This window comes from Sturnus vulgaris, chromosome 7 (genome assembly GCF_052056855.1).
Source record: "Sturnus vulgaris isolate bStuVul1 chromosome 7, bStuVul1.hap1, whole genome shotgun sequence".
Lineage (NCBI taxonomy): Eukaryota > Metazoa > Chordata > Aves > Passeriformes > Sturnidae > Sturnus > Sturnus vulgaris.
The window spans coordinates 22,281,746-22,305,154 of NC_142249.1; the positions used below are offsets into that span (position 1 = coordinate 22,281,746).

The 23,409-nt window shown below is 39.0% G+C and overlaps 2 protein-coding genes across 13 annotated transcripts in view; one reads left to right on the forward strand and one right to left on the reverse strand.

Annotated features, from left to right (window-relative positions):
- ABCB11 (ATP binding cassette subfamily B member 11) overlaps window positions 1–23,409 on the forward strand; it is a 37,064-nt gene that overhangs the window by 9,082 nt on the left and 4,573 nt on the right. The window contains exons 7-23 of the mRNA XM_088168080.1: window positions 770–857; window positions 1,740–1,873; window positions 2,527–2,698; window positions 4,439–4,563; window positions 5,286–5,460; window positions 7,810–7,923; window positions 9,866–9,976; window positions 10,899–11,024; window positions 11,800–12,003; window positions 13,226–13,396; window positions 13,768–13,969; window positions 14,677–14,755; window positions 15,696–15,831; window positions 17,249–17,407; window positions 19,680–19,784; window positions 19,889–20,050; window positions 21,778–21,981. Of these exons, the coding sequence (XP_088024206.1) occupies window positions 770–857; window positions 1,740–1,873; window positions 2,527–2,698; window positions 4,439–4,563; window positions 5,286–5,460; window positions 7,810–7,923; window positions 9,866–9,976; window positions 10,899–11,024; window positions 11,800–12,003; window positions 13,226–13,396; window positions 13,768–13,969; window positions 14,677–14,755; window positions 15,696–15,831; window positions 17,249–17,407; window positions 19,680–19,784; window positions 19,889–20,050; window positions 21,778–21,981 (2,467 nt within the window). The remainder of the gene's footprint in view (window positions 1–769; window positions 858–1,739; window positions 1,874–2,526; window positions 2,699–4,438; window positions 4,564–5,285; window positions 5,461–7,809; window positions 7,924–9,865; window positions 9,977–10,898; window positions 11,025–11,799; window positions 12,004–13,225; window positions 13,397–13,767; window positions 13,970–14,676; window positions 14,756–15,695; window positions 15,832–17,248; window positions 17,408–19,679; window positions 19,785–19,888; window positions 20,051–21,777; window positions 21,982–23,409) is intronic.
- G6PC2 (glucose-6-phosphatase catalytic subunit 2) overlaps window positions 1–23,409 on the reverse strand; it is a 46,133-nt gene that overhangs the window by 6,328 nt on the left and 16,396 nt on the right. For 7 of the 12 annotated variants that reach the window (XR_015804875.1, XR_015804874.1, XR_015804873.1 and 4 more), the window contains 2 exons: window positions 17,327–17,448; window positions 11,389–13,948 (listed from right to left, as the gene is read on the reverse strand). The exons of 1 other annotated variant lie outside the window; for it this stretch is intronic. The gene's annotated coding sequence lies outside the window, so the exon portion shown is untranslated. Of the gene's footprint in view, window positions 1–11,388; window positions 13,949–17,326; window positions 17,449–23,409 lie in introns of those variants that run through there. 4 more of the 12 variants (XR_015804876.1, XR_015804869.1, XR_015804865.1 and 1 more) reach the window with 2 other exon arrangements.

Here is a 23,409-nt window from a genome sequence, read left to right on the forward strand (position 1 = left end):
GATTATTATGATAACACATATATATGTTACATATCTGAGTTCATTAATCTGTTTTCTCTGATTAGATATAGGTAGTAATAGCTTTTGGTCATTCTAGTCAAGACTTAATTACCTGTAGGTGCCTGCTGACTTCTGAGCAAGTTAGCTAAACTTTTGTCACTGAGAGAAATGAGGATTTCTAGAATGCAATTCATCTTACCTTATGGGGATGTCTGAGGCACAGCAATTCAGTGCTGCCCTTCAGTGATATTAGAAGTAATTTAGCACTCCTACTTGTGTAACAGAACACATTATCATTTCAGATTACCAAGCTTATGTTATAAAGTAATATTTGATTTGACTTTAGCAGCCCTCACTTTTCCCTATAAAATGCAGTTGAAATCTGAATGTTATTAGTTGCTACAATGGCCCAAAGCAAGTACATTCAACATCTAATAAAAACTTGTTGGGCAGCTCTTCTCCCTCTCACCTGTGCTGTTTTGGTGCAGGCAGTCTGGGGGTGTTTCCTGGAGACTACAGGGGTGCTCCAGGATGGTGGAGCTTTTTTTGGTACCTGCCAGCTCCCGATCCCTGTGCAAGAGGCAGAACAAGGAAAGCAGCCACTAGCAATAGCCTCAGTATTGGGAGACAATGCCTCTGATAGAAAACCAAGCTGATTTCCACTTGGTCTAAATCTAACTTGAGGAAACATGAGATTAGAAACCCGTGAAAAACTTATAACAGTATTACTCACTTCCTTTTTTGTTTCTTTTCCTTTTACTTTTTTCAGGCTGCTGGATATTGAACAAGAAATGACCAGGTTTGCAGGATACTATGCAGGAATTGGTTGTGCCATACTTGTGTTAGGATACCTCCAAGTCAGTACTTTGTTTTCTATTTTGATTTCAAAGTTTAAATCACTAAATAATCTAGTTTATCATTATTATATTGGTTTTAACTGTTTAGCTACTTATTTGAGCAAAACAGATGCACTCATTCTATCACTGAAATATGTTAGCTCTGGCAATTGAGAGCTCCTTGGATTTGCACATGCATACCGTTGTAAAAGGATGAATTTTACCCACACCACGAGCAATACTTGCTCAAGGGTGGCTACTATGGAATCCACATGACCTCCAAAAATAACAGCTGAAGGGCATGCAGATTCCCAGTAGGCATCTCAACTGTGTTGAGCCCTGTTTCTGTTACAGAGATATTACAGAGCAATATTAGTTTAAAACTAAATTTGGAGAAGAGTCATACCCTACATATTCTGTAATGATTGTTCAGCCCTTATGACTGAAGTGAGTCAAAAGCTTGGATGATTCCTGCATAGTTTGCTGAAGGGCCCATGGCTTTTGAAGCTTTTTATAATCGCAAAAGTCACTTGTCAATCTCCTTTCTGAAAACTACCCAAGAATTTTGCTGAGGTAGGATCACTGCCATCCATGTATTACTTACAGTTGTAGATGGAAAAAAAAATGTTCATATGGTATTCATGTAACAGTATTAGTCATTTAACTTGCCTCTCCTCCCATGCTATCAGAACTGAGACAAATGCTTGATCCAGAGGCTATATAAAATTGTTGGATTATTTAAGGATCAAAACAGCTATCATATCTACGTAGCCAGAATATATTTTTACCTGAATAGTAATTTTATCAATAGCCTTTCCCATTCTAGCCAAATTGCTTTTTCTGATTTGTTGAGAGTAGAAAGACTTTTTACTGCAATTATCAGCTGTTTTGTGCTTTTCCCAGATCTGCTTTTGGGTAACGTCTGCAGCTCGTCAGATACAGAAAATCAGGAAAGCTTATTTCAGGAAAATAATGCGAATGGATATAGGCTGGTTTGACTGTACATCTGTAGGAGAGCTGAACACTCGAATTTCTGAGTAAGTAATCTAAGAAACCCATATTCTACAAAAAACATTTTGCAATTCCTTCCAAACACTTCAGAGTGCAAATAATCAGGCACGTGACAAACACTGTTTAGTAGAAATACAGCTATGTTCGTGGGAGCATCAACCAGACTGATTTGCTCCCCCATCTTTGAACTAAGTACCATAACTGTTGATCCACAATTATTTCCTTTTCATGCCTTGTCAGACAGCAAATGTGTGTGTGTGTGGGTTGGATGGGTTTTGGGATGTTTTTTTTCCCAGTTTGTCCTGTCCTCTCTTCTCCTTTTGTGCCCAGTCCTTTCAGAGTGATCTATAATTTGGCTGCCAGTGCACACTCCCTGAATCAGCTGGGGCACGGTACTAAGAGCCAGCTAGTGAACAAGTCTGCTGCCAGAACAACATTTCCTGGGAAAGGACAGTATCTTCTCTGCAGTATTCATGCCTAAAAGCCTTTTCCATTGCAAAGGCATCAGGTTTTCTCACTGTACTCCAGGGTCTTTGCGTGGGGTGATGGTGAAAGGATAGGGATGAGGATGGGCCATCTCCAGTGAAAAGCAACTAAGCCAAATGTGGCCAAGACTTGCAACACAACCAAAAGTTATGCTCACCACTTGATTTTTGTTGCTGTTGTTATTGTTTTCCAGTGATGTTAACAAAATTAATGAGGCTATTGCTGATCAAGTAGCAATCTTCATCCAGCGCATAACCACCTTTGTGTGTGGATTCCTATTGGGATTTGTCAGTGGCTGGAAATTGACCTTGGTTATCATTGCAGTCAGCCCTCTGCTTGGGGTTGGAGCAGCTCTCTATGGCTTGGTAAGTGAATTGTGAAAGGTTCATGTTGAGCAATAATGAACATGACAGATCAGGCAGAAAGCTGTGAGGGTTGGTGAAGTTGATTACACCCCTTTAAAGTCAAGAGAGGCAGATTATGGTCCCAGTAGCACTGAAGGAGGGGGGAGGGATGGAGGGAGGGGTGCAGTAGAGGGGAAGTAGGCATTGCTGCCACTTTGTTTTCTGATTCCCAGAATAATAAATCCTGCTTCTAAGAGGGGAGTGTAAGCATACCTGCTTGAGCATCCTGCGGATGGGTATTAATGCTGAGATCTGAAGCTGGCCTTTACCTTTCTCAATTACTACACACCTGCTTTAGATGGCTACAAGATACAGGACTTTATTTCTCTATGTAAATTAGTGACTTTTATGGGTGATAAGTTTCAGAGACATAAAATGGTTGAAAACAACTACTCAGCTCAATCTGTCCCTACTCTCAGAAGCTGCTGCACCTCCTCCCAGTTGTTCTTGTTCTGCTTCTCCATCCACTTCCTACAAACTTCCTGTCACTGGACAGGGAAAGTACAGTGCAAAGGGAAACTGCAGGATCCTCTGCCCTCTCACCCCTCTCCCACACTCAGCAGGGCTGGGTAATTCCTGCTCATCCTCTTCATTCTTGTTGGGTTCAGCCCTCTGGCAATCTCATTTTTTTCTCATCAGGAACAGCTTGCTATCATTTTGCTATCAAACATCTAATGTAACTGTGATTAATTTATCTTTCAGCTCTCCTTTAGCACCTTGTGCTGGCTGCAAGTAGATGACATGAATAATGATTCATGTGAAGTGGGAGAGCAGAAGCTTGGCAGGGAATGAAATAAGACCCAAAATGTTTTTCCTTCATTTGTGATTTCTTTCTGATCTTATTCCCTTTATATTTGTAATTTTCTCCCTTTCCATTCTTATTTCTCTGTACCCATCTCTTTCCAGTCACATACCTACTGTTAAGTTTTTCCTCATTATGAGCCTTTCCAGCCCAAGTCTTTGTTATCAACCAGTAAGAAAATAGACCCAAGGTCAATCTGGCCTGGTTTCCTGTCTTCAAAAGGGACTAATAGATGCATGGGGTAGGGTATTTGGAAAGAGAAAGCAAAGAATGACACATTACACTTTCTAATGATATCCCATTCCCAAGTCAATGTGGTATCTCTGTGTAGAATTGTAAATAATTACATTTTCTTCCATTAATCTGAGCATTTTTTTGAACCTAAATAAGCTTTTGGCATCCAGTGAGCTCTTGGCTGCTGTGTAGGGACCTGTTTGCTATCAGCCCACAAAAGAAAGCACAGTGGTGGGCAACATCTGTCTTTATCCTTCCCCACCACTACAGTTACCTCTTCTTCCTGATGCTGGGACCTACCATGGTAGTTAAAGGGCTGCTCCTGGCACTTAAGCTCCCCTTTCCTCCCACTGTGCACAAACCCTCAGTGTGCATCTGCTCCAGCCTAGTTAGAGCAAAGAGAGAGAGGGAGGGAGGCAGGGAAAGCAGGAGTTGTCAGCTGCTCTTTCTAGCTACTTGGAACAGAGAGCTGTTGCAAAACATATGCTACAAAGGTGGATGCCCTGGCACTAGAAGACCTAAGTCTTCAAGTGGGCAGCATGCCTAATAAAAGCCTGCTTGGAGTGCAGGAGCAGCCAGCACAGAGTGATAGCCAGCATTGCTCATCACTCTCCTTTTCTGTACCTGCAGTTCAGATGTAACCAGCACTGCTTATGTTTTTGTAGGCTGTGGCAAAACTAACAGGCCGAGAATTAAAGGCTTATGCAAAAGCTGGAGCTGTGGCTGATGAAGTGCTCTCATCCATCAGAACAGTGGCTGCTTTTGGTGGAGAGAAAAAAGAAGTTGAAAGGTTTGTTTGAACAAACTACAGTCTCTGATTTCTTTTTCCTGAAGCAATGTAATGCTGTAATGCACATCACATTCATAGCAATTAATGTCTATATTCTACAATTATGATTTATTAGCTTGGAAACTTATATGCATGTATGTTTCAGAAATTTAGGTTTCAAGTAATGTATGCAGAACTAGTTTTATAATTCAGTCTATCAGTGAAATAAAGCATCAGCAATACTATCTTCATTCATGCTTACTTGTAGGAACATTCTGTCATATTTTGTCTAAAATATCTGTCTGATATATCACTTTTGCAGCACATCTAAAAACTTTGAGTACTTTCAAGCTAAGTAGGAGAATTAGTTTCATCAGGACATGCTTTTTCTGCAAATTTCTCTTAAATTCGATGAAAATATAACATGGCTGTAGGATGTGCTCTGGAGTGTTGGCCAAATTCTCAAATCCTGTGTTAATCTGCTAAAACTCCAAATCCCATGGTGAGGTATCTGCAGTGAGTGTGGTTTTTCTTGTGCTTATTACACTAGAACATACAAGGATTTCATGATCTGGGAGCATTGCTGTTTTTAGCAGTGATCTTTCACTTCAGAGTGATTCTGTATCAACCCTACGTGTGGACATTCTGCTGAGTCATCAAAGGTGACTCATTTGGTCTTTGCTCATTTTGAAATTTCTGTCAAATTGATTTAATTCCCTCTTATTTTTCCTCTATTTCTACAGATATGATAAGAACTTGGTGTTTGCTCAGCACTGGGGGATCCGAAAAGGAATAATAATGGGATTGTTCACTGGTTACATGTGGTGTATAATTTTTCTAAGTTATGCATTAGCCTTTTGGTATGGCTCTAAACTTGTCCTTGAAGAAGATGAATATTCACCTGGCACTCTTCTGCAGGTACTCATTTTAGCTTGATGCAACTTTTCTGGACTGTTCTTTAAAATAATAATTCTGGAATAATAATTCTGTTCTGGTATCTGGTGGCTCCATGGTAACAAACCTTATGTATGTCTTTTAAAGATCATTACTCACTATATGTATGAGACAACTGGATAAGATAAAAAAATCCATTTTAAGTATTTTGAATATTACCTATGGTGATCAGAATAATGCTTTCATTTGACAGCCCACTACACAATTATCAGAGACCCAAAACTAGCTTTTTCATTTTGTGGGTCAGCATGGGGCTTCTGGGATGTTGATTTCTCTGAAGAACTTTGCGATGAAAAACAGTGCGGTAAAGAGACACCTAACCAAACAATCTTGTCAGGTCTAATGAACACTTTGTGTTCCTTTGAGAAACCGTTTCCTGTTGTTTTGTTTTTACAAAGGCCATGTAAACATGTATGCAGATAAAAACACACCTGGCCGTGGCTCCTGCAGTGTGTACAAAAACTACACTAACCTGCATGGCACTCATGCATTCACTTCTGCACAGTAGGTGCTTCAGACACTGCTGGCCTCAGTGCAACAAAACCAACATCTACAGGTATTTTGGTTAATTGCTTAAGCCAGGACTGCCCAAACAGCAGACTCTAGTCCAAACCCAGAACAACTTTTCCTGAACCTTAGTGAGTTCTGGGTATTCTGATGAGACATCTGCTTTTGCTCCTTCTCTGCCTGTTGCACATCATGAGAGTTCCCAGCCACCTGCAGCACACAATGCAAAGCTTCCTGCTAAATGCAACTTGGCAAATTATCCTGAGAACATTGTAAACCTGAGTCATTCTGCTCAAGGAGGAAAATAATTCGCACCTGTTCTCAATACCTATAGTTGATATGAGGTAATTCTGTGAAAAACAAAGTGACCAATTGATTTCCTTGCCTTGCTCATATAGTCCAGTGCTTCCAAAAGACAAATGGCAAACAGTGGGGAGCGACCCTGTGGCTGAAAAACTGTAGCTGTCAATGGAGGGTCTCCCTTATGCTCCCCTTCCTCACAGCTTCCAGTCATCTTTCTTCTACTTCATATTTTCTACCATACATTTCTAGTTTGGCAGGGGGCAGGAGGGGGGATTTCTAGATACAAAACATTGAAATATGCTTTTCCTGCTCTCTCAAAAAGTCATATACCTGCCATACTGCACTGAGATGTACTAAGTATTGCCTTCCCTTCCTCTTCTGACAGGTGTACAGAACATGCTCCTTCATGTTAATGATGGACTCTGACAGGCATAGAACCCCCTTGCTTTGAGACTCATTCCTGCAAGAAAAATAGTTAGTAGTAAAGCTGAGTGTAAATGTATGGCATGATCTCTACATCCCAGAGTAGACATTTGCAGTGCACAGTATGTGTTCAGTAGATTCTTCCATTTTAGCTATAAGGATATTCCCAGTAAACATCATTATACTGCAAAGGAGAACTGAATCCTATGTGCTGTTATTTCTTTCTCAACAGCAGTGTTTCCTTATACACTTTGCCCCATTCATCATGAGTTCTGTTTGTGTTGTGTCCAAAAGCTTAGCTGGGTCCTTGATTGCTTCTTTGCAGAATTTTCAGGCAAGCTAGAGCAAACAGTTACATACCAGACATAAGGTTCCATGTCTCCTCATGTGCAGGGTGAATATTCAAACTTGCACCCACAACAAAGCAACAAAATGGACCAAAAGCCTACACCAAAGACTTTATCTAACTCTTATAACCTGTTCTGGCAAAACGCCTCTGTGACTGAAAAACAAAGTAAAACAGAGTAAAGTATCAGTGTTGGTTGGTATCAACCCTTACAGTTCATTTCTCTGTGAGATAGAGAAAAATATTCTCTATAGCTGGTACCTCCTTCAAAGGCAAGTTTTGTGAGTATTGGATGAGGCAGGAACTGCAATATATAAAGGTTGTAATGCAGTGTTTTAAGCTGCTTACTGGTAAAAGGTATACCTGAAATCATCTACTTCCCACCAATGTTTCCTTGTTTCAAGGAAAAGGCACCCAGTCAAACTGAGATGGCTTAAAAATACAATAGTGGCATCTCAGTAAATACCTAGATGCATACTTTTTTTAGGCAAAGACAAATATAAGTTGATTTACTTCAGCCTCAAGCAGAGCTGTGAAAGACAGTGCAAATACCTTCTGAAATGCATTTCTTTCCTTTCTTGTTGGCTAAATAATGCTCATATAGTGAACCACTGCAGTTCAGCAGATGCATGAGAAATCATAAAGCTACTGTATTCTGGTTTGCCTGTCTAAGCTGTAAGCTATAATAAAAAGGTGATGTCATACTTTGTTAACTTCTTTTTCCACTTCTTCAGGTTTTCTTTGGTGTTTTAGTAGGAGCATTAAATCTTGGCCAGGCATCTCCCTGTCTGGAAGCCTTTGCCACTGGTCGTGGGGCTGCAACAAACATTTTTGAGACGATAGATAAAGTAAGTAATGCATTTCTAAGCTGTGTTACTTTGTAGTACAAAAACAATCTAAACAGCCCCAAGTGGTACTAGTTTTATCTACTGTGTAAATGAGGAAAAATGAGTCTGATTAAAGAAAAACTTACTGTGCAATAGAAAAGTCTAGTGGGATGCACATGGGCTCAAAGAACAAATTGAACAGATTTCTTATTAGGAGCTCTGAAGCTTTACCTCAGCTGCTGCTGTTCCTTGTTCCATTTCTCCTTACATGCAATTACTTATCAGTGCTGGCCCACAGAAGGTGTACTGACAGGCAGTAATAGTCTGCAATCAAACTTGCAGCAACCATCCCATAGCTCCCAGCCTCCAAATTGCATAAAATGGTGTGGCTCCATTGGCATTAGTGGTGAAGGTGGCCTCTGTCACTTGTCCCAGAGCTACCCTGAGCAAAAACGGGACCAAATGAGCACAGATACAGGTCATGCAGCTGTCATAAATGTTAATCTCAATATTATCTAAACAGATACTTGAAATAAGGTTGTATGAGAGATCCTGAGGCGCCACTGAAATTTGCTGATTCCTTTCTTGGAATTCCTTTCCATAGCTTTATAAATTTAGTGGTTGGAAAAGTACTGTTGATTTCTGAAAGTATGTATTATCTCTGTTCACTGACAAGGTCTGTTGTGCTGAAAGCTGTGTAAACACATTAAAATGCTGCTTGTCTTCTACAGAGCACATAAGGCTATGGTAATGCTAACAGTTTTTAGTAACCCTTCAAACTTCTGTAATAATGATAAAACATATAGACTTCATAAGCTAAAGCTCTAAAATGAACTGAAAATAGAGATGAATTAGGGACGTGTTTTTCTGAGAAAAAAAATTAAAATTGTAAAGAGTTGCAACAGTAAGGACTGATCACAATATTCAAGATAAGGCTGAGTCACGTAACCTTAGGGTAAAAAAAGCAAACCAACGTCAGATTTCATCTGTCTAGAGAAAGGATGACAAAATTAGATCCATCTGCTTGCCACATTTGTAGATTTGTGATTAGACAGTACAAGCACAGCTCTGCCCTGGCACTAAACATAGTTATGCTAAGGTTCCCATTTGCAGGATCAGTGTAACTTCTTCACAGATTGTTATCAGAATTTAAGTTAGTTACATTCCTAAAGAGCAATCAGTCTTGTATCTGTACTTAACATCTTAGAACATAGACATTTCTCATTTTAACTGTCCTTTCAATCTGTTAGGCTATATAAATAACCATGAACATTTCAGTTATCAAATATTTGTTGCTATAGTTTTTATTTACTGTCTCTATTCCATGCTTCAGAAATCTCTCCTTAGAAAATTTTATTTCTTTGTGATTCCTCAAATTTCTCTTAGTTCTCTGCTCATGTCTAGCAGGCTGCAATACCCAAGACTTGGCCAAAAGTATGCAAGACCCAAAGCACTTCTTAGGAAAACTTCAGTATTTCAGCTCTTAGGACTGGGTGCCTAAGGATGGATGTTTTAATTGCCGAGTGGTGAGGCCTGAAGGTTTCCAGCAATGAATTGGTTGTTCAGTGCTGTGAGAGAATGTTTTCGAGTGAGGTAGTGCCATTTTATCCCTGAGGAGCTGGCTAAATTGGCTTAGTCAAAATGCCTCTGTCAGTCAGCTTCTCAGTTCCAGCAAAAACTACCTGAGTGTTTTTCTGTCGTGTTTGCACTAAGCCTGCAATGAGAAGAGGCTGCATCCTTCTTATCTGTGCTACCCACCAGTGACAACTCCCCCATCACTCTGGCCCTCAATTCCATGTCCCTTGCCTGGTATCCCTGGGACAGACCCTGCAGCTGGCTGCATGCAGCCAAGTGCTGTTCAAACAGAAGTGCCATGGCTTTGTATGGTATTGGGAATATTTATCTACTGCAGTACTGCTGATTGTTTAACAGCAAATAAATAATCCAATAAATTTCATCCTAGAAACCCACCATTGACTGCATGTCAGAAGATGGCTACAAGCTGGATAAAGTACGAGGTGAAATTGAGTTTCATAATGTAACATTCAATTATCCATCCAGACCAGATGTAAAGGTAAGTATTCATCACCAGTCCTGTGAACACAGTTATTGTAAACAAGCAAAATGTCCTGGTTCTACCAACAATTTCTAGATTTTCAGTAGATACTGTTTTCCAGAAGCCCAGACTCTTTGTTTAAAAGTAGACTGAATAATGCTTCCATTAAAGTGTTCTTCTGTTACCATTTGGCTTATTTTACCATTCTGACATATCCTTTGCCACATCCACATATTCCTTGCTGCTGAGCATAAACTCCCAGTAATTTCAGGCAAATTCACCTGTGTACAGCTTCTCTTATAATCAGTGATGCCTTTGTATCAATGCGTACAAGATAGAACACAAAGTAATAAACTGAATGGTACAAGGAGATTTTATAAAACTCTTCCATTACCCTGGGGAGGCACCATGTGACCCATTAAAATGCTAGGAAAGGGACAGGAGTGTAGGATGTATATACCACTATTTCTCTACTCCTGTGTTTGAATTGATAAATTCTCCTTGGAAAAATATTGGACGAGCATATTAGTGCCATTACTTCTAAAGATGGAAGCACATGTTGTATCAGATTTTTCTACAGAATTCCTTAATATTTATGCTTTAACACACATTCACAATACATGCACAGTGTTCTTTAAAGGAAATATCATTTACTAAGTTCTCTAGTGTCATTAACTTGACTAGTTCTTAATGATGAACAGGAACAATGAAAGGCCACAATCTGCCTGCCTGTTGTAGAAATAAGTGCTCTGCATCTACCAAGTCTGCAAACAGTGTAAAAACATGTGGCTTGCTTTATCCTCTTTCTTCATAACACTTTTCTGAATTTTGTAAAATTGCTTTGAATGCTTACTTTAAGGTACAGAATATACTTACTTGGTTGTATGACTGTGGGAGAATTAAAATAGATAGATCTGTTTGTTTTTCTTTTCCTATCCAGATTTTGGATAACCTTAATATGGTGATTAATGCAGGAGAGACAACAGCTTTTGTTGGAGCTAGTGGAGCTGGAAAAAGTACAACAATACAGCTCATCCAGCGTTTCTATGACCCCACTGATGGCATGGTGAGTGTTCCAGCCTAGAATGTGTTTCTCTGGCCCCAGAAACTGAAAGAATGGCATGGTTTCTTCTCCAAGGTGGGAAGGAAGTCTACTAACTTCCTTTTAATTTCTTTTTTTCCAATTATTTTTTAAATTAGTAAAATATCTTCCTGCACATTTCTTTTATAAGCCTGTGCTTAATAGTCTTATAAAAACAATTATGTGAAAGAGCAAACTGTTAGGAGAAAATAAAAATTCAGTGCTAAATCTGTGTAAAAATTGTACCTATAGAAGTGATAATTCAGGACTGTTTCTGGCAAACACAGTATTGAACAGTTAATCATTAACCCGTAATATCACTTGAGTATATGCAATTACCACTTAGTAATGGCTTGGCTAAGAATATGAATTAGATTTATTCAAAATCTCATTCCATTTATGTGTTCCTATATCAAATAGGAACACTTAATCACATACATGTTGACTTGTATTTGAATATATAACAAAGAAACAAATTACTGTAAATAACATAATCATCACTTTCATGATTACATTTCACCTGGTTTTCTTTCTGATGCCAAGCAGAAATGGGAGATGAAACCAAAAAGCCTAGCTCTGAGAGCCAATATTACTGCCACTGCTTTGCCACCTTCTGTATCTGAAAGCTGATTTTTATGCTGGTCATGGAAACAGAGCATCACAGGCCCTTCACTTCCACTGTGTTTTTCTTTGTCTCTGAAGTGGAGGGGGTAATGTCCCTGACTTTTTTCCTAATTTTGTGTCCATGTTCTAATTGTAGATTACCCTGGATGGCCATGACATTCGTTCCCTGAATATCCAGTGGCTGCGCTCACAGATTGGCATTGTTGAACAAGAGCCAGTGCTCTTTGCCACCACGATTGCAGAGAACATTCGCTACGGGCGGGATGATGCTACCATGGAAGACATCATCAGAGCAGCCAAACAGGCCAATGCTTACAATTTCATCATGGATTTACCACAGGTATGCTCTGCCTTGGAAAGTGTTTGGCAGAATTTGATAAGAAAAAAGAATATTTTTATCCTTTTGTTCCTCCTACCCTGCAGCAATTTGCACTCAAGTGGAAGGGCAGAAGTTTAATACAGATAGGAGGCAACAATCTTTCCTTTGACTGCAGTGATATAGGTCTTACTACATTCATGCCAGCAAAGTTACAAAAGCAAACACCCTCCCACCCCCACTCCCCCACCCCAAAATACAACCCTGAGAAGAATCAGTTCCTCAGGAATCATTTACACAACATTGAATATCATGGTAATGATCATAGCATGATTTAAAAACTTGTATTTTTCATGTTTTGGAGATCTTTTTCTCTTTGGGCCAAAAGCAATGTAGAGCCCAGCCTCTCACTAGCTAGCATTTGTTACTTCACCTGTATGTACAAATGCTCACAAACTCTCCTCCTTGTATGAGCTCTGAAGCCAGCTGCAAGTTCCTTCTTCTCCAGTTTCTTCCCTAATGATGACAGGTCTTCAGTTATTCCTCACAAAGCCCAAACTGGATAGTATCGAGCTCTCTACTTTTCTAGAACATTATTTTGCCAAGTAGCTTCTGAAAATGACATGTTACAACAGTGAATGTTATTGACATGATTCAAGTATCCTGAACTAATATTAGTACATTGTCTTTATCCTCCATCTATGCATTTCCAGGAAACTATTCACTGAAAGGTTGTTTAAAGGCCCCTATTTATTTCATGAAGATGGAGGAATAAGAGATTTAGCTCTAAGTGAATATAATTATCCTGTCTCTCAATATGCCAGGTTTTATGTGTTTATTTAATTCTCTACCTGAACCCAATGCCACCAGAGTATGGTATCCAGGAATCACAGACACAGTGCTCATGAGTCACAGGTCCTCAGCAGACAAGGCCAGCTCTGGGAAAAGTTTGCTTGAGTCATCTGATGGAGAGTGGGTGGATGATTCCTCTCCATTTCAGCTTTTGCTGATATAGCTGTTTCAAGCTGAACCAGAACATCTCACCTTTTTAACCAGTCCATACTTTTGGTGTGGGGTTGAAAATCTGCTTCAGGCAAAATGATCTTGCACATTACGAAGAAAGTTATTTCACCTCTTGCTCATTGAATCTGCTGCACTAACCATGTTTTTTACCACTACCTTCACCAGAAGTTTAACGGGCTTTTTTTTCTTATCTGTTTAATTTTCACTTTTTTCCTTCACACAGCAATTTGACACTCATGTTGGAGAGGGCGGAAGCCAGATGAGTGGAGGTCAAAAACAGAGGATAGCTATTGCTCGAGCTTTGGTGCGAAACCCCAAAATCCTGCTCCTGGATATGGCTACGTCAGCACTGGATAATGAAAGTGAAGCGATTGTCCAGGAAGCACTTCATAAGGTTTGCTACAGTATAGCAAAAATCAGACTCCAAAGGGCAGAAATTATTTCTAATGCACTTTACAGAGGGCACTACTGAATTGCAACAAATCAGTGAGAAGCGTTTCTTAATAACTGTTTCACAAGTACAAGTAGAATTTTAGTAATCTGGACTGAGAATAATTTTTTCTTACATTGGGACATCAACAGAAACCTATAGCTCCCTTTGCCCAGAAACAGATGCTTCTCTGTAGGCTGTGGATGGAGCAGAAGTCAAAGTGAGCTGAGCCCACTAGAAGGACTCGTTAATTTGATGAGCCTCTAGATTGCACAGCTCACAGCCAGCATTTCCGTGTGCTGTGCTGGAAGTGGGGCTGTTGTTGTCTCCTTCAGGCTCGCCTCGGCCGCACTGCCATCTCCATTGCTCACCGCCTGTCAGCCCTCAGAGCCGCCGACGTCATCGTCGGGTTTGAGCACGGCAGGGCTGTAGAGAGAGGAACTCATGAGGAACTCTTGCAGAGGAAAGGGGTTTATTTCATGCTGGTGACCTTACAAAGCAAAGGAGATACAGAGCCTAACAGAGAAGAAACAGAAAGTAAGTATTTTGTTTTCTTTTATAAAATCATATAAAACACCAAAGAATGCAGATTTTTTATTTCTTTTAATAAGGTCTAGTAGCTGCTTTTTCTCTGCTGCTTTTATGGCTGAATTTCCATTGAAGTAATACACTGATACCCGTGCCAAAGTGGTTTTGCTGCCTATGCGCTGAAAGACCTTCCTAATAGAAGTCTGAAACATTAGTTCTGACCTGCAATATCCATCATTTTATAGCTCCACTGAGTGCCAAAAGTCCAGTTCTGCTGCATTTGGAATTCAGGCACATTACAGACTATGCTGAAACCATCCTATTTGTTTTGCTAGAGACAGATTTGAATCAAAGCTTCTGGAAATTAAGGTCTAATAGAATGATCTGTTGTATTTTTGTGAAGCATACGTTGGATATGATTATCTTGAAATAAGAGAGCAATTGCAGAGATAAAATAGGCAAAAAGGCTTTAGCAGTCACATCTGAAGTGAGATGGTCCTTGGGCTAATATTCAGTTAACTTCATCATGTCAAATACAAATATAAAACTTGTGAAACCTGTAGGCTGAGTAGCAAGGTTATATTACACCCCTTGCCTTCCACGAAGTATTGCATTTATAACTTGGAGACTATGCACCTTTTTGTAGAGCCACAGTGTATTTAGGTTGTATTCAATTTTGGCACTAACTTCAGAGCTCTATATACTGTATTTTGCAGCAGCAGAGGATAATGTAGTTGAGCCAAATCTTGAGAATGTCCAGTCATTCAGCAGGGGAAGCTATCAGGCCAGTTTGCGGTAAGTCTTAAAAATGGTTGTAAATCTCAATGTTTCCAGACTACTCTCGATGTTTTTACTTCATCCCGCTATTCCAAAATCCCAATAGTGCTAACAAATCACTTTTCTATGTGCTGTGTAAAAGAGGGTTGAACGGCTACAAGCATTTTACTGAGATAGTCTTGGAAAGAAATAGCTTGAATAATAATGTTACTGATTGAAGTCCATGGATAAATAGCAAGGCTCTTAATTTTGGTCCTTTCTACCCATAGTACTTTCTCCAATTTTGATCTACTCTGTTAATGTTCTGATTTTGATATTACTAATATAAACCTTAGTTGTAATATCTAATGCACTTTCAGTCCAGTCATTTGAAAAATTACTTGCTCTGCACTTAGTTTAGAAATCAATGCAATCTACAAGGACATTTTTATTATGGCTTGTACTTGATGAAAGTTAAAGCATTTTAAAGCCAGACTGTCTGGTAGCTAGAAATTTATTATTTCTTCCAGGCAAGCCCATGACAGGCATATGCAAATGAATACACCTCCGACATTACAGAGTTATGTTTTGTCAGAGAGAAAGGTGTTTTGTTTCAGCATCGTATTTTACTGGACTGAATTACTGGTAGTGGTAACAGTGATTTGACTTGGTGTCTTAGTAACTCATGCAAGGGTAGTAGGACACACCACAGTTTTAGTTAACAAATACACAGTATGTGGTCCATCTAAGACAATGTCTGAGTGGTGTAAGTGGAATATGATTTTGAAAAGTCCCAGTTGGTGAGGTATTTTCCTCCCAAGAAGTTGAAAACGTAATCAAGAAAGAAAAAGTCTGTGGTATTCCTATTAATTGCTTCAATGCATTCTGATTTAGTTGATATGAAAACTGCACCTGCTTTGCAAGCAATTATTGTTTTTACTAAGCTGTAATGAACAGGCCATTTCTGTTCTCTTTGCAGAGCTTCACTTCGGCAACGCTCAAGATCCCAGCTCTCTAATGTGGTCCCTGACCATCCACTGTCTCTTGGAGGAGATCCTGCAGAGGCTACCTATCTTATGCCTTCTAATGGAGAAGATGATGGAAAAGCAAAAGAGGTCAGGTCTAATAATTTGTTATGAAATTTTCAACTGAATAGGTTATATTGTTCATTAGTGATCACCTGTAGCTATGTGCTTGTAGTTTAGAAGTTCTTGGCACACCTTGGTACACCTTGGCTTGATCCTTTTCTCTCATTAAACAAAACCACAGCTTCAATTATTATCTCTGTGTAAACCCTACGCTGCATTTTGATGGCTGTTTTGATTAGTGGTCCACATAAAACTTCTAGCAGAGAAATTTTGCTATTTGCTCTTTACCTGTTGGTAAATTGATATATGTTGTAGATTTAGTTGAAAAACATACATTAATAAAAGCTAGATTAAGTGACAAAAAGCAAACTGCTCGGTCTGTGAAATGTAATTAATGCCCACTCAGTGATACAAAAGGCAATGCTTCTTGTTCAGTAAAGAATAAATTCACTTTCATCTAAAAATCATCTGGAGACTTGAGCAGAGACCCCCTCACTGCAACCTAACCCAGAATCCTTCTGCTGTCAGTGTCCTCATGCAATCAACTGGCATAGAAAATAAAGGCCAGCATGCCTTAAAATTACACAGAATATGTAGGAATATGCACAGTGGGTTTCCAAAGTGCCTATGAAGCTCCATGCATTAATTTGCATGGCTTCAGTTGTTCAGTGCAGAGAGAAGCAGATAGAAGTTACCCTTTCTTGCTATTGCCAAGCCTGTTCTGTGGATAAATAGAGGGCTTGAGTGCTGCCACTCTGGCACGAGCTGAGAAAAAGAGAAAATACAAGACATTTTCATCCACTCCTCCCTGCATATTTCCAAAAGATAGGTCTTCACAGTGTCTCTTTTGTCTGGCTGTTTCCAGTCATATGAATTGAGGGAGATGAGCAGGGTGAGCACACTGTTACAAAAATTCTGCACAAATCAAACTGCAGGGTAAGTTATAATTTGCTGACGAATATTCTTCCCTTACTGAGCATAATTATGGGAATTCAGCATTTAGTCTGAGGATGTTTCACAGAAGAGAGGCATAATTACTATGTAAAAAGCCTGAATCCAGCAATCACTCTATAATCTCTCGTTTTAATTATATCACATACCTGTTAATTTGATGCAGTCTGATCAGCATGGTCACTCACAATCCTTAAAAATAATATTTAAGAGATTGAATGAGTGACAGAAAAAATCTCCTCTGTGAGGAGGGAATTTAAATTTTGGCATTAAGTATTTAATCACACCTTGTCTGGAGACAGCTGAAAGGGAAGTAAACATGACTTATTAAGGCCACAAAAGAGCTCTAGGTGTCTCTGGCCTCCCATCCAAAGCTAGAGCAGCTGTTTGGGCCACTAGTTTAACAAACCAGGTTAACTATTTTATCTCGCTGTCAAAGGGAGAGCATCACTGATGGAATGCATTTACTTCAGCAAGCCAACCTGTTTTTTAGGAATCTGTTCTGGAGGAAGATGCCAAGCCTGTACCATTCACCAGAATTCTGAAATATAATGCCTCTGAATGGCCATACCTGGTGCTTGGATCTCTGGCAGCAGCTGTGAATGGAGCCGTCAATCCACTCTATGCTTTGTTATTCAGTCAGATTCTTGGGGTATGTTATGGTAACATGTTATTTTAAAGTGTTTTTTAGCTCTGAAATAGAGGAGAGGGAATATATGATGCACAACTTGACATGTTTTGGCAAATCTTTAGATCTCATCAAGTAAATGGGGTTAACCTTGCTTATAAACAATTATTCAGTAGAGATATTTATATCACTGTCATCAAATTATCATTAAAGCTCTTTGAAGGGGTAAGATTATCAGTATTTGTCATGTGTTCTTCATTTTCTCTTTTGTGCATTTTCCAGGAACTGTTGGGAATAGGTTTCTACACTTGCATACAGTTTATTTTAGATGAGACAAAATATACCTCACATGCAAGTACAGTGGAGACACACATATGCAAAGGTCATTCTCTGCAGAATTTTATTGCACAGACATGGAAAGCCTTTGAGAAAGCTTTCAATCAGATCTAAAAAATACTTCGATTTTTGTTTATATATTTCAGGGAACTTTTTGCTGCAAAGTAGGCTTGCATCAACAGGCTTGGAAGCAGAAAGTAGGAATATGCTTTAAACCTTAACATTTACTAAAAGATAAAATATCTTCAAAATCCACTGCCTCTTTTGAAACTTGTCAAGTTCAGCCATGTGTGTTTATTTCTTAAAAAAACTTGTGGTGCTAGAAAAAGGTTTTACACAAAAGGGGAAGAATCCTTTCTGGGAAAATGCTTGCCAAATTGGTGGGAAACTGCAGGGCTGTCTGAAGATACTCAGTGCAGCTCTAACTGGTGCCTAGGAAAGTGTCCTAAATTTTCAAGAATTAAGCTAGAGAAAAATGTCATTGAGTTTGGGATCAAACATGAATTACTGAATGTAGGGTGGATTTCATTAAGGGGATAGGAGCAGTGGCAGATAATTTTGTTTTGTTCTTACTCTGACAGATTAAAACAGACCTGGTGATTTTTTTTTTTTTTTTAAACAAAGATTCATCTAAGACAGTAATATGCTTGCTACTGATAAGACAGTGTGGTGCTGGAACAGCTCTTAGCTTGAAACACTAAGGGCTGGTATGGTATTATTGTTTTGGAATCTGCAGGATTTATTTTGTTGACTGATGTACAAAGTTAAAATACTTGAAGTGAAATTCCCGTCAGAGAACACCTATTTCTTTTTCTTAAATTCATGCTCTAATTCCTTTCTGTTACTTTGAGGTATGGCTCATTTCAAACAAAAAAATAACATGGCTTGACATTTTAAGACTAGTAATTAAGTTTATTTTCATGTAATTTTGTAGCTGTAATGAAAATTCTTTCACGTTCTATTGCCAAATACTCATCTAGAAGAATTTAGGCTGGTTTTGTTATAGGCAGAAGTTGAAATGCCTAAGTTATTTTTAATAATAAAATCTTACAGAGAATAATAAAATAATAAGCTATCTTGCAGATAAGATTGAGAGATTAGACAATTTATAGTAATTCTAGCTATGAAATCCAGTGAGTATTAATTTAAGATTAGTGGAGAAGTACAAATGCGAGCTTTGACCTCTATCTGGAAACAGCAGAAATAGTTCAGATAAAGAACTTCAGATAGGAAATCTTCTCTGGTTGAAAGGAATCACTAAAGGATAAATTTGGACCACTTCTTCAGCAGTAGCCCACAACATTGGCAGGTGTTAAAAAAGACTAGACATTAAAAAATGAAAATACCACGGAGATTGGTACTGAATGGGGTGGAGGGGCTCCCCTTTCAGCACTAATGCTTTTTCTCAAGTGCCCAGCAGTACATTAACAGCTTGTAGCCACACTCCTTCAGGAAAACACTGGGTTCCTCTTAGGGCCTACATATTGCAACTACAGCATCTGTAATGTCATGTAGGGAGTCATACACTGGGGTATATTTATTTACAGACTTCATTTTGTACAGTCTAATAAAGTTGCAATTGGCCCAGAGCAGAGAGGAGGTAAGATGCTGCCACACTATTGCTTTGTTGCTATGCTGTTTATTACATTGCTATTCTCTGGTTATCACTGTTTACAGTGGGAGGTGAGTGGTTAATTATAACCAGGGATAGGGCACAAATAGGAGTAGTGTGTGCAGGCACCAAGTATACTGAACTTATTGGTTAACAGGAGTAAAACCCATTATGTTTTAAGCCAGGCTCAACTTAGAAAAAATAAGGAATCAAAACTTTGCAGGGGGTGAAGGACAACTCTGTGTTCTGGCTTTGGTTGCAGGATGGGTTTCTGCACTTGGCAACTGGGAGTCAAGAACAAACGTCACATACAGCAAAACTGACGTTTCTATTTATTTCTTTTCAAAGACCTTCTCCATTCTTGATGAAGAAAACCAAAAAAACCAGATCAATGGTGTCTGCGTGCTCTTTGTCTTAATTGGAGTTGTTTCATTTTTCACACAGTTTCTACAGGTAATAGCAGTCTAATTTAGCTATAATATATATTATTGGTTTTGCACCCTTTCTCAGTGGGTGTCTCTCTCTGTACAATCTTTATTTATTCTCGTGTACCCCAGGGATATACCTTTTCCAAGTCTGGTGAGCTGCTTACAAGACGGTTAAGGAAGATTGGTTTCCAGGCTATGCTTGGGCAAGACATTGGTTGGTTTGATGACCGGAAGAACAGCCCTGGTGCTTTGACTACCAGACTTGCAACAGATGCCTCGCAGGTCCAAGGGGTAAGACGTGGCACCTTATGAATCATTTTACTATAGGCTCTGATTGAAGGCCAATTTGGCATGTTGTCACAGAAATTAGCTACCATGCAACCAGTGAGATCAGTGTAAATCAGGTAAGCCAATTAAGCTATTTCTATTCATCACAGACTGCTGCCATAGAATCAATAGTAGTATATGGTATATCCTAAAAGTACAAACAAGAACTCAAAAATCAGTAAAATACCAACCAACCATGGAATGGGAAGGAACACCCAATGCAGAAGTTTGATTTTCTCTTCCTTTCTGGAGATGAATTTGCTTCTCGCCACAATGTTAAAGTGTTTATTTCAAAAACACATCAAGATAGTATGTCAGTGACAGTTATTAATAACCATGTCTTCCAGTTTTCAGCATGGTATTATGCATGTTGTGGCAGTTTTGATTTAAACTGACAACCCACTTGAAAAACCAATCTGCAGTAATGGCTGGTGCTCCAGCTGGGAATCCTGCAGCCAGTTTCAGTGTTTGGGAAAGTGAGACACTAACTGCATGCATTGCATTCCTTAGTGGCTGAGGGTCAAATCATGCAGAGCTGTATATGTTCCCTGCCATTTTGCTGGGCTGCAATGCAAGCAATTTTCTAGAAACAAGGAAGGAGATGTACAGATTTCTTTTGTTGCAAAAATTGTCATGTTTCAGTTTGACTGAAGAGTGTATGTTAGTTTTTAAAAACTGTTAACAGGGGTTTTAGAGAAGGTTTCCAAAACCCCCATCAGCAGCAATTTCTACAGAATCAGAGAAACCTGCTGCAAACCTCACAGGCACGGGGTATCTTTTAGTTGAAATAAATAAACTTGTAAACCTCTGACTGAACCATTTAACAGCTTCCTAAAGGACATCTTTGTTCGAAGCACAGCAGTGAGGCACAGCCATCCAACCCACAGCTTGCAGGGGGTGAGGGAGATCAGAGCTACCTGCGCAGCAGTGCCCTGCAGCTTTCACTGCCTTACACAGATCTTGCTGCAGGTCAGAGGAGGAGATGATAAGCATTTTGTGCTGCCAAGTTCATATCCTGCAAATGAGTTTGACTGAAAATCATCAAGGGTACCAAATGTAAATTTTTATTCTAATACATAGCAATATAGTTCCTCTTTAGGGTGCTGCTTACTGCTGTGAAAGAAAATTACTTCTTGAGTAACTAAGTCTACTAGAAAGAAGAGTGTTGTTGAAGTACATAAGGAGCAAATGCATTCAATAAAAATCATGCCAAAGCCGTATTTAATTTTTTTCCTTAATAAAGGGATAGGTAGAAATACAACTGTTTTATCCCTTTTCAGTGATGTTGCTTACTGATTTTAGCACAGCTGAGGCTTTGTTGTTAATACCTAAGTTATAAAATGGTCCTGTTGATTATTTGTATCTACATGGATAAATGTAGAGGCTAAACAATGTATTCAGATGAGCGATTCTCCAGGGAACCAAGGCAAAAGATTTCAATACTTAGATTATCTGTCTCACAATCAGTAGAAACAATCTTCTGAATTCTCAATGGAAAATCTGGTGGATCAAAGGAATATTGGACATTTGCAGTCCTCCTCTTGATCCAATTAATTTGAAACAGTATATTCCAATGCAGTCAGTGCTGTCAGTGCCTTATGTTAATTTACAGTTTTCTAAGTTTTATAGGAAGATTTGTTTAATTAGTTTTTGTAGTACAAATTGATCATGTCCATTTCTTTCTTTCAAAGGCAACCGGATCTCAGATAGGAATGATTGTCAATTCCATTACTAACATTGGGGTGGCCATGATCATTGCCTTCTACTTCAGCTGGAAACTGAGTTTGGTAATAATGTGTTTCCTGCCATTTTTGGCTTTATCTGGAGCTGTGCAGGCTAAAATGCTGACGGGATTTGCCTCGCAGGACAAGAAAGCACTGGAAGCTACTGGACGGGTAATGATGGTTAAAGACTAATTTATATTTGCAGTCATGGGTAGATAAAAAATCAGTCTTTAGGGACCATCAGTAATTCAAATGTCATGAAACCGGCAATGCTTTGTGAGTAAGTTGCAATATTTCAGCTTGTTAAACCATTGAAACAGCATTGGGAACTCCATAATTGCAAAAACACTTGCTGCACGGAATGTGACTAATCTTGCAAAAGTTATTGGACCAAAGTGGTAGACACGGATCTTGCAGCAGTCTGGTTCACCTTTGTTGGGTTTTATTTAAACACACACTGCTGATGCCCTGTGTATAAACTGTCCTCAGCAGTGATACTTGTTCACCTAGAAATGCTCACACCTGAGAATGTGGCACTGAACCACAACTCCATATGTGGATTTTAGAGAGGACAGTTTGGTCCACTTTGGTGGGTTGTATTAACTCTTAGCCCTTCCCATCTTAAGAATTAGGACATGACCAATTGCCCACACCCAGAATGGTTAATTATTTACAAAAGTCTTAAATCAAAATACTTCTTGACACGGAGAGAAACTTCACTAATTAGTCAAGGCAACAGCTCATACTCAATAGAACAATGCAGAGGCTGTGGTGAGGAAGACACTCAATGCTTCAGCAGTTTTGGTGATGATTGATTGTGTCTGGTGTTATTTTCTCATTTATTTGCCAGCACTGCATCCAAATGCCAAAAACACTGAGTTTTTCCAAAGTGATTGCTCATCAGCCATGCTAAACATGGAAAAAGTCTGCACAATCCAATTCACAGTACCTATTATCTGCTCCTTCACATTGAATGATAATGCAAGACATTGACTCTCAATTTTGTCAGGAAAACCCCCCCTGAAATTGTATTTCTGATTGTCTGCATTCAGATCTTTTCCTACATGCTCAAAACATTCATAAGCTATAATACCACACTTCCTTCCCAAAGGAATGTGTTACATTATTAATCTACTATCAAAGTCCAAGCAAACGACATCATTTTAAAACTATTTCTTAATACAATTACTTGAGACTAAAAGGGTGAAATTAGGGCAAAACAAGCCATCAATTTACTTCTGTAGATGAAATTATGGTACTCTTTTTTTTGGGACATAAACCGAAATTCTGACTGGCAATAAATTACAATATGAAGCCTACAATTAATAAAAGTTCCACACAAATTTCTGTGGGCATTATATCATAATTTCCTGTGTCGCATTTTTCTATGTGCATAGGCAAGCATTTGCTTACTCTTTGCCTATGTACAAGGTAAAAATCTTGGAAATTGTCTCACTCAAGATTTTTAAGTTCCATCTCATCAGCCTTTTGGACATCAGACAAGGAGGGAGGGTGAGCAGATGAAGAAACCTAGTAAATTTGAGTAGGTTCAATTTATGAAATGGAAGCTGGGGAGGCTATAACTTTTAACTCTTTCTC